Here is a 10,951-nt window from a genome sequence, read left to right as displayed (position 1 = left end):
ACCAAGAAGGAGAGTGATGGAGTGCTGAGCCAGATGATCTGGCCTCCAAAGTCACCTGCCCTAAACCCAATCGAGATGGTTTGGGATGAGATGGACCGCAGAGTGAAGGCAAAAGGGCCAACAAGTGCTCAGCATCTCTGGGAACTCCTTCAAGACTGTTGGAAAACCATTTCAGGTGACTACCTCATGAAGCTCATCGAGAGAATGTCAAGAGTGTGCAAAGCAGTAACTAAAGCAAAGGGTGGCTATTTTGAGGAATCTAAAATATAAAACATGTTTTGAGTTATTTCACACTTTTTTGTTTACTAATTCCATATGTGTTCATTCATAGTTTTGATGCCTTCAGTGAGAATCTACAATGTAAACAGTCATGAAAATAAAAAAAAACCATTAAATTAAATGTCCAAACTATTGACTGGTAGTGTGTGTGTGTGGGTTATATACATAACTCATATGGTAATGGGAGTTTAATTTCAATAATATCTTAAATAAAGGGATTCCTCAATGATCTTTTCAAATCTCCGGTCCATAGATGGCGCCCGTGCGGCGCTTTAATAACTCGTGAGACTTCTTTTCCTTCCCTCACGAGGAGGAAGAAGTGACGTCAGACCGGAGTCCGGACCAACATGGCGGCTGTCATCAGGCTTGTCAACAGAAGCCCTTTAAGTTCAGCAATGGGTCAACAGTATCTGGCGTTAAGCTCCACAGCAAAGGTCCAAGCAGTGAGTCTGATAACGCTTTTATCTCCCAGCAGATTGTACTGTGTGTGTTTAACTAACTTAGCAGTCTGAACAGCAGCTAACTAACATTAGCTGTTAGCATCCTCTACGGTTGAGTTAGCGTTAGATACTAACGTTAACTTCTTATCAGTCCTCACAGGTAAGTACAGCTTCTTCACACCTGTATTTAATGTGTGTGTGTGTGTGTGTGTGTGTGTGTGTGTGTGTGTGTGTGTGTGTGTGTGTGTGTGTGTGTGTGTGTGTGTAGGCTGGTGTGAGAGCAGGCCAAGCTCTCCCAGAGAAGGTGAAAATAGTGGAGGTTGGACCCAGAGATGGCCTTCAGAATGAAAAGGTAAAAAAATAAGTGGTTAATTTAATTACACAGCAGCTTTTACATCCAGGAAGTACAGGTGTAATGTTGGCACCGCTCACATCTATCGGCGAGAGACAGAGCAGGTGCATAGCTCATTACGTAACCAGGTGAAACCATCGCCGTCATGCGTTTGTGGTTTTTTTTTTTTATTATCAAGTGTTCCTCATTTTGTTGCTTTACTTCCTCTCCTCTCAGACTATCGTGCCAACAGAGACAAAAATTCATTTGATCGACATGTTGTCGGTGTCAGGGCTGCCAGTCATTGAGGCCACCAGCTTTGTATCTCCAAAATGGGTTCCACAGGTGAGTTTGTAGACCCGGAGCGATTCATATGTTAAGTGCTGACACACCCCACTGAGGGCGGTACAGAAACTGCAGTGTATATGATTGAAAGTGGCCTTTATTCTCCAGCGCTAATTGGTTTCTATCATTTTTGTTCCAAATGTTAGATGGCAGACCAGGTGGAGGTGATGAAGGGGATCTGTAGGCAACCTGGAGTCTCTTACCCAGTCCTCACCCCCAACCTTAAGGGTTTCCAGGCTGCTGTGAGTGTCAAGCATCATATTCCTACAAACTTTCCCAATAGCTACATAGACATATTGTACATCCAGCTTCTTATGCTGTAAAAGTGTCACTGAAAATGCATTTTCCTTGCTTTTACTTTCTACAGGTGAAGGCAGGAGCTTCAGAGGTAGCCATATTTGGTGCTGCGTCTGAGCTGTTCAGTAAGAAGAACATAAACTGCTCAGTGGATGAGAGTTTACAGCGCTTTGATGAGGTCATGAAGGCAGCTAAAGAGGCTGGTGTTCCAGTTAGAGGGTAGGAGTACTGGCTTGCTCGTGACTGTCAACAAACTTATAAATCATTGGAATTTTAGGGTTTGATTTTTTTGCACAAACTTTATTTAAGTTTCTTGTCACCGCAGTTATGTGTCTTGTGTTCTTGGATGTCCATATGAAGGCAAGGTGGCACCTGAAAAAGTTGCACATGTGAGTTCCCACTTGATATATATTTACATTGGGTAAACTTGTAGAATCAATAATCCTTCTTTGACAACAATACAAAAACATACACAGTCATGGAACCAGCTCCAGCATTGTCTCTATTTTGCAGGTAGCTAAGAGTCTGTACTCAATGGGCTGCTATGAAATCTCTCTCGGCGACACTATCGGAGTGGGTACTCCAGGTAGTATGTCTGAAATGCTGGAGGCGGTGAGCAGAGAGGTGCCAGTGAATGCCCTGGCAGTGCACTGCCACGATACCTACGGCCAGGCCCTGGCTAACATCCTTGTTGCCTTACAGGTCAGACTTGGTTCTGGTTATTTTAATGCCATCTGATATTAGTATTTTTATTATTAATTGTTGTTACTGTGTATTCTGTTTATGCTCCATACTATGTGATCATGGTTATAGGATGCAAAATAAATGAATGAAAATTTAACCTTAGTGGGCCCCACTTTTGGTAGCCCTGATGTAGGTGGTCTGTTGTCAGGACAGTGTTAACTCTATTAGCTTCAAGGTAAAGATTTCCTTTATTTTTCAGATGGGAATCAGTGTGGTAGACTCGTCAGTAGCTGGACTGGGTGGCTGTCCCTATGCCCAGGGTGCTTCTGGGAATGTTGCTACTGAAGATGTAGTCTATATGCTGCATGGACTTGGCATTCAGACGGTAAGAAGTTGCTCTTTATGTTTCTCTTTTGCCTCACCTGTCTTTTAATTTCTTTCATAGTAGAGATTAAAATTGCTGTTCTTTCGTTTGTGTTTATGTAAAAAAAGAAGGATAAAAATGGGCTAATGATCTTTGTATTTTTATTAGTTTATTCATTAAAAAAAGTCAAACTGCTGTTTTATTACACCAGGCTTTGCAGACTGTTCCAGGTCACTGTATCATAGTTTAGTTTAGCAGTTAAATGTTTTTGTCTACAATGTAACCCCCCCCACCTAAAGTTTGACCCTTTGGTTTTCCCTTCTCATCTCAGGGAGTGGACCTCTCGAAGCTGATGGATGCTGGAGCTTTCATCTGTCGATCCCTCAACAGAAAAACCAACTCCAAAGTGTCGCAGGCCACCTGCAAACTGTAGACTATTTACAGTGTACAGTGCATAATAATGATCTAACCTGGACCCATCATCTTCTGTACTTCCAGTTCTCCTCATTTTAATTTTAGTTCGATTGTGTGAGAATATTACTTAAATATTTAAGTACCAAAGTACCTGTATCAATTCTCATGGTACAGGGACGGTACTGACCCCTCCTTCTGTTGAGAATAAAATGTGATAAGTTATTCACTACATGATAGCGTAGCTGGAACGGTGCCTTATGTAAAGTAAATCTAATCATACACATCCTACCTATCAAAAGCCATGCCTTCACCAGTTTCTTTAATAGTGTGCTCACATTGCTTTCCGGGCAGTGGGTAAGCCAAAGTGAAGCACAGACTTTGTTTATAATAATAAGTTAGCCGGTAAAAATGTCCTAGGGATGGATAAACTCACCGTTGATGTCGGACAGGGACAGGGACAGGAGTGTTGTTTAGACTTCTACCATCCTCTGTATGCAGTGATCATTGTCTTCAAATGAATTATCTAGGGAGCATCTGTGGAAACTCAGTCTTTATGAACTTGGGCATTGTACTGGCTTGTGAAAAAATGTCTATGTGCTGTATACCACTGATTTTAAGAATGATTTTTATTTTATTATGTAGGATTTCTAGTTTTACTTTAATATGTGTTAAGTATTTATTTTTAAAATCCTGTCCTCAAATTCATCATGTACATATCTGACAAGCTTGTGAGTTTAAAAATAAACTATTTCATAAATTAAATGTGTCACTGAAATTTATTTTGAAATTATACAGCATTGTGAAGACTCTACAATCTCTGAAATATAGTTTTAGGCAATATAAATGGCTGAACTGTATATAAATAAAGTAAGGTAATGTTGAACCATGGATGTGTAATCAAAAGCAGTTATACAGATTTCCATTAAAAAAATGGATTTGAGGCATCATTGCTCGCACTCAAGTGACAGCCAATCTTTTGCAATCTCCATGGTGACTTTGCTGGTTGTTGCGGAAATTATTCAGAATAAACAGTTCTGTTTGCCGCACCTTGCAAAAACCTGACTGGCAAGTATGACAGGCAGGCTGAGATTCTTACCCCAGGTCTCTACAATACTTAGAAAACATACATCATACTGTATGTATCAGAGACGGGAATACCATGTCATGAGTCATTGCAATTTCAAAAGACTAACTGGCAAACGTGTTGATGGTTTGTGTTAGAAATGAATCAACAGTGGAAAAATACCATTCTTTAAATAATAGTAATGATCAGACATATTGTGAAAGAAAAAATGTGTTTGTACTATGGTGGTGCCTTTAGGTTTAGAAAGCTGGCATTTGTCCCTCATGTTTATAAACCTGAAACAATTTTCCTGATTTGAGAAAAAATGTATCAATAAGCAGCCCAAAAAACATTCATTCAAAAAAATTTAATACATTTAAATTTATAAAAAAAAACATATGACACTTAAAGAGCTAGTGCAGACAGCACATTTCCACCTGACGTCCACAGTGGACGATTAGGGAAAACTTGATGAGCCATGTGTTTGTCCAACCTTTCTCCCACCTCTTCAACGGTGCTCCAGCTCCGACAACACAGAATTCAACAGCAGCATTCCTTTCGCCTTATTTAAATCAACAGTGGTCTGGATAAGGCAAGTTTGTGTACAAGCACGTCAAAACACAGGCAGTCTATGTACAACGTGTGGCTGTGCAGCATAAACCTGAAACCAAGCATATGCCGACCAGGGCTTTAGATAAAGACATATAGCAATGATATATGTATGTTGTTGCTGTAATAAATCATAACTGAAAAAATAAATGTGTTTAAAAATATCTTTTTTTGCCCAGTATGCAAACCTTCAAGTATTACTCAGCCATAACTCTATGACTCTGGAGTGTCCACACTACCGTGCAGAATTGTTTATACCATTCTTGACTTAGGGTCATCAGGACAGCAAATTGTGAAGATGAAGCTATAATTTCAGTTCAGTTAAATAAAAGAGACCACTGAAATTCGCATCTAACATTTAGTGACAATACAACGCCCTGACACACCACTGTAGACACTGGCAGGGAGGGTGAATACCTCTTCCAGGTGTGTCCTGCCTTCTTGTGTGCAGTGTTTCATTTCCTTCCCCTCCCATGTCAAAACTTCCATCACAAGAAACACAGCGAAACCTCACTGGAATGTTCTAATACAGTGGAAGGGGTGAAAGGCACACAGACCTTTATTGTATTTAAAGAAGAAACCCACATATCATTAACAAATCAATTTGGCTCTAGCTGACTTGTAAATATTGTGGATGTTGTCTTGGAAACCAAAGTTCATGCGCTCAAAAAGAGTCTTAGATGTAGACACAAGGGCCCACAGGAAGAATCCAGTACTGATGACTCAACTTCCAGGGTTTGACACATACTGTAGTTTGTCTCATAGTTCTGAGTCTGTTTTCTGAGGTCTGTCATCGGGCTCTAGCCCAAGCACTGCAGATCTCTTGATCTTTATCCTGATTTCGGCTTCGTTTTCAATCACGAAGTCGTGGACAGATTCGGAGCAGAGGCCCGTATCTTCTCTTCAAGTTTGAGTCCTGATGGCCTGTACGAAGACTTGTAGGCAGTCTTGAAAGACGGAGGCCTTTCCTTCGGGTTCAGCTTCGACACAGGCACGTTGCAGTTGTTAAAGGGGTCATCGTTGTAGTTGTCCTGATGCACGGCCACGTTGCGATGGCGCCTCTTCACCTTGTTTGCAATTCTCACAATGCGTTTGGAGATGAGATAGATGATCTCGCAGATGTTCAGGATGATGCAGAGGGCCGACGCTCCGACCATGAAGTAGGTGAAGACCTTCTTCTCTGTGGGGTGGCCAATGTAGCAGTCCACTAGGTTGGGGCATGGCGACACATCACACTTCACTAGTCTAGGCAGGTAGAAGCTTTCGTAGACATGGTGGAGAATGTAGAGGAAGGAGACCTCAATGCCCGTTTTCACAAAGAGGCTAATCAGATAGGTCCACCACAAGCCGCCATGTTTCTTGCCCGTGTTGTTGTACAGTTTGCTGCTGTCACCGTGCTTCGCCCTGTATTTGCGCTCACGGTCGTCACGGTACGCCACGTGCATGACCACCATGAAAGACGGGCACGTGACAAAGATGAGCTGCAGAGCCCACAGGCGGATGTGGGAGATGGGAAAGAAGTGGTCGTAGCAGACGTTGGCGCAGCCGGGCTGCTTGGTGTTGCAGTCAAAGTCCTTCTGCTCGTCGCCCCACACTCTCTCTGCCGCCACCACGTACACCATAACCCGGAAGACAAACACCACAGACAACCATACCCGCCCAAACGCCGTGGAGTATTTGTTCACCCCACTGAGGAGGGCTTGGAAGGTCTTCCAGTCCATATCCTTGGCTGGCAGTCAGATAAGTCTTCTATGGAATTCTTCTCTTGCTGGTAGTAGTTTATCCTCAGACCTGGATGTGGCAGAATGAAGAATGGGTGAACATGTTTTCATTGTCTGCTGAATATTCTGCTTTCACTCTGTGAACATCCGTGTTCACGGTGTCTCACTTACTCCAGGTGGCTTTAATAACAAAGAACCTTTTATTCTGTCTTTTTTAAATCAGTCATTTATCTTCCAAAGCTGATTTATGTAAAAACGTCTCCCACAGGTCTCATTTATCAACCCTACCAGAAACAAGCACTAATAATAACACAGTCATGAGCAGGCCTGGAGCCAAACCGTTCACGAAAGAAACAAGTCGGACCAACATTTTTAACACAACCAGACAATGTGTATCTTAAAAAGCAGCATGTCTACTTCCCCACTTTTATACAAATATCAATTTAAGAAATAAAGTAAATACTATCAGCCTTATGCTGTGTATCTATTAACATCAAAAGCAGACATCAGTCATTTGAGTGGGTCTGAGTCTTTACCCAAAAAAAAGCCTTTCACGCACGGGCTGTATACGTCATTTGTACATATTTTAATTAGTTTAGATAGTTTTGCCTCATAACCGACATATGGAGCTTGTACAACCACCAGTGAAAAAATAAGCGTTTCATAGACGCATGAAGGCCAACGGAGAAACACTCATTTCCAATTGGCTAAAACGCGAACTTTAACTCATCTTAGATACATCAAAAGTTCATTATCGTGAGTTTTTCACTTACCAAAAGAAGTGTTAGTCCATTATTAGTTGAAACACGCGTGATTACACATATCTCCAGCAGCTCTTTTGTCACTTTTATGTCGTTTTAGTCCTTTAACGCATGGATTAGCCTCCACTCGACAGGTAGAGAAGCGCTGTGTTGAGAAATGCGTCTGTGGGTGTGGTTAAAGAAGAAAGACTGGAGCTGCCCCAGATGTTCCTCTCTCTTACTCCCTCCTCCCTCCCTCTCTCGCTCTCTGCTTGTCTCTCCCACTCACATGCCAGTGTTAGGTGGCGAATTAAATATTTTTGCATAACAGTTATCACAATTTCTCAGAAACCATGTCCAGGTACTTTGGATAGGATTTGGAGTTAGACCCACACATGAACAATCAAGTTTAGAACCAGATTATAGAACACAGCTGTGGTGATTTGAGACCACATTTGGTTAAAGTCTGTGATCAGCAACATGGAGACGACCAGGGGTCCTTGTAGAAAACTGAAGTTTAGTTTTATTTTAGAATGAATGGAAAACTTAAAGAATTTGAAGGTGGGGCACACACTAGAGCATGCGCCCCATGTCGGCTGAGTCCTTACTGCAGCGGCCTGGGTTCGATTCCAACCTGTGGCCCTTTGCTGCATGTCATTCCCCCCTCTTTCTCTACATAGTGTGGTGTCCCAACATACACCACAGACAGACACAGAAGTCAGGTTACAGTGTATCTGACAGCTTCAGTCTCAGACAGGGTAAAATGGAAGGGTGCTTCTCCCAAAAGGGTGATTATGTTAATTTAAAAAAATAGAGAAAAAGAAGACAGATTTAAGTTCATTGTTTTTATGTTTCATGTTTCCAGGAAGGACTGTCTCCTTGTCCCAGCGTGTTTCTGAGTACTTCGCAAAGTATACGTAAGAGGCAGACACACCCTGAGGTGAATGCATTTTTTTGTTGTTGTGCATGCAACCTCTTTTTGTTTAAACTTCCTAGAAGTATTATGAGGGCCAGGCAGCTTATTTTCTGGGATGTTGGTGGCGGTGACGAGGGCAAGTGGAGGGGAGATCAGTACATATGTTACTGTGAAATTTATAACGTTTCCCTGTCCTTCTGCCGTTTGATTTCTACGCTGTCTGCTTCTACTCTTTCATGCAACGCCCACACAAATGCCAGAAGGTGTATTGTGTTTCCTTTATCCCTTTTAAAACCAAGCTCTACTCAGATGACACTGTCACAATTCATGAACTCCCAGCGCCTCTAAGTTCATCCTTATTGTCAGATCATGAGCTGTGTCTCCACTTTCCATCCATCTACTGTCACAACCAAACTTCTTTTTTTCACACTTTGCTGTCACGATTTCGTATCACTGTGTATTACTTTGTCACTGTTCTGTGAGGAAAACAGCCTACCATTAGCAGTATTGGAATATCAAATGTCAGCTTGATCAAGATGCCACAGCTCTGGGCCACAGCTTGCCAGTTCTTGCAGACTGGTTCCTGCATTCAGAGCTGTTGAATCCCCGTGTTTACATTACTTAAGACGATAAAAGACTTGTTCAGACATCAGCTTCAGGTCAAGTCAGGTTTATTTGTATTGCTCAGTACAATCACAATGTACAAAGCCTCAATGGGCATGTCTCAGGCTCACAACAGTAATAGCCCCCAACCAAGCCCAAAACTTCTAAGAAGATAAGGAGGCACTCTCCGAAAAACCTTTCCTAAGAAGTTACACCTGTACTTTACAAGGGTGTGTTGAGATGAAACACGCATATATGACAACAAGTTACCTTATAATTGAGCTTTTTTGTTTTCACTTTGTTAACATTTCTGAAAAAGAAATGGATGTGAATGGATGCAGACAGCAATTCAGTTGTCTGATAAAAGGGTCAAACTTAGGTCTTTAAATGCATTCAGAAAGTGTTTTACATATTATGCTCATATTTTCATCTGTCTAGAAACACCTATAAACCCTATAAAAGGAAGTTGTCTGACACCAAGAGTGAAAAGTAACACTATACATTTTTTTATTACAGCGCCGGCTACTCTAAATCAAACACTTCCCCTCGAAGTCTTGCAGCTGTGAGCTAAATCTCTCAGGATGTTGTTAGAAGAATCAATGGCAGCTGTGCTTTTCAGGAAAGTCATCTATGGCATAAGGCTTGAGCACATGAACACAACATCTGTACTAGCAACATTCAGAGCAGTTCAGTAGACAGGAATTGCATTCGGGGCAGGGGGGAGGGGGAGAAAAGTTGCTTTTTGGCTGTAGATGAAGAACTGGTCCAGGCAGTTGGCCCGGGACACACCTGGAGGAATGCACCCCATGAGTCAACCTCTGCCAGCCACAAGTCTCAACAAGACAAACAGACACAACAGGATAAACACATTGCTTTTCACTGCTGGTACTGTGAAAGGGAGGAAATGTACCAGGGAGCAGAGAAAGCGAGGGCGAAGAGAAGAGAAATAATACTAGAAGAGCAGGGAGGGTCTTGTAATTGGAGTGATTGTTGGCTCATTTACAGAACCACCCAGGCTGGCAGTCTGGCTGGACTCACAGAAAAAGGACAAAGAGAACAACACATAATGAAGCTTCCTTATGTTTTCAGAGCCAGTAGATATTACAGTTTAAGATGTTTGATATAACACTTGAGAGAGATCCTGTTTGCACAAAATTTCCACTAGCTCAGTCTAAAAGTGAGAATTATCTCAGACTTCATCACTTCGCTCATTTAATTGTGCAACCATTGACTCCAGAGGGAGGAAATGCCATCCCTGTGTGTACTTTTATATGGATGGATTGAGTTTCAAATCAAACAACATATTTTTCCACCCTCCCTGTGGTATCCCACCATTCAGATATTTGTGGTTTTATCTGCTGAGGATTTAGATCTATCTGCTGCCACCCCAATACAGTGGAGGTGAACATTTATTTTCCAGCAGCGACTTCTCTTTCCTGAAACATTGCCCCTATTACTATGATAATCCACAGACCTCACTTGTTAATAGTTTTCATCGGATTGCTGTCTACTGAAATAGACCTTAACTGTTCCAATGAAAGCTATTAAAAGTGGTGCCTGCAGATTATCCTTTCATTGTTTGTGAGAAGACACTTAAAGACTTAAATGTCTTCATTGCTCTGAGCAGCACAAACTATATTTTAATCTCCTCTGTGGTAAAGACGTGGCATAGTTTCAGAGGCAGATATCTCAAAACATCATGAGATAAAACTGAAAATATCTGCACGGCTCATACCACAAGGAGAGAGTGAGAAGGAAATATGTGCTTTTACTCTTACTACATCTCTCCTATCGCATGTTGAAGTGTAAATATTGGAAACATCCATTAAGAGGCTGCACGGACCGACAAATTCCTGCACTGGGTGGATCCACACACGTCAGCACGGATGAATCGAACTGAAGAGTGGTTGACTCCTCCTCTGCCCTTCTCAAAGTACCAATCAACCTAAACAATGAGGGTGCTGCTCCTAGCAACAGAGCAATCTGTGGCCCAATGGGGAGGGAGGGCTTTTATGAAACACATGGAAAAAGTGGAGGAAAAAAGAAAGTCTGAGATCTTTGTCAAACCACAAAACTCAAAAGCAGAATCAACAATGGCTGGTTTACATTAGTCTTTAGTATATTTACTAAGACTCTTTTGCATAT

The 10,951-nt window shown here is 41.8% G+C and overlaps 2 protein-coding genes across 2 annotated transcripts; one reads left to right on the top strand and one right to left on the bottom strand.

Annotated features, from left to right (window-relative positions):
• Positions 1-567: 567 nt before the first annotated feature.
• hmgcl (3-hydroxy-3-methylglutaryl-CoA lyase) lies at positions 568-3,916 on the top strand. The gene is made up of 9 exons (XM_051388202.1): positions 568-722; positions 988-1,071; positions 1,288-1,395; positions 1,542-1,637; positions 1,763-1,911; positions 2,018-2,081; positions 2,206-2,394; positions 2,636-2,761; positions 3,072-3,916. The coding sequence occupies exons 1-9, from the start codon at positions 627-629 to the stop codon at positions 3,171-3,173; spliced, it is 1,014 nt and encodes a 337-aa protein (XP_051244162.1). The 5' UTR covers positions 568-626; the 3' UTR covers positions 3,174-3,916.
• Positions 3,917-4,569: 653 nt separating this feature from the next.
• Positions 4,570-7,488, bottom strand: gjb3 (gap junction protein beta 3). The gene is made up of 2 exons (XM_051388231.1): positions 7,321-7,488; positions 4,570-6,617 (listed from the first exon to the last, which is right to left on the bottom strand). The coding sequence occupies exon 2, from the start codon at positions 6,545-6,547 to the stop codon at positions 5,684-5,686; it is 864 nt and encodes a 287-aa protein (XP_051244191.1). The 5' UTR covers positions 6,548-6,617; positions 7,321-7,488; the 3' UTR covers positions 4,570-5,683.
• Positions 7,489-10,951: the final 3,463 nt, after the last annotated feature.

The sequence above is a fragment of the Dicentrarchus labrax genome, unplaced genomic scaffold, assembly GCF_905237075.1.
Source record: "Dicentrarchus labrax unplaced genomic scaffold, dlabrax2021, whole genome shotgun sequence".
Taxonomy (NCBI): Eukaryota; Metazoa; Chordata; class Actinopteri; family Moronidae; genus Dicentrarchus; species Dicentrarchus labrax.
This window is presented reverse-complemented; position numbering and strand designations above follow the sequence as displayed.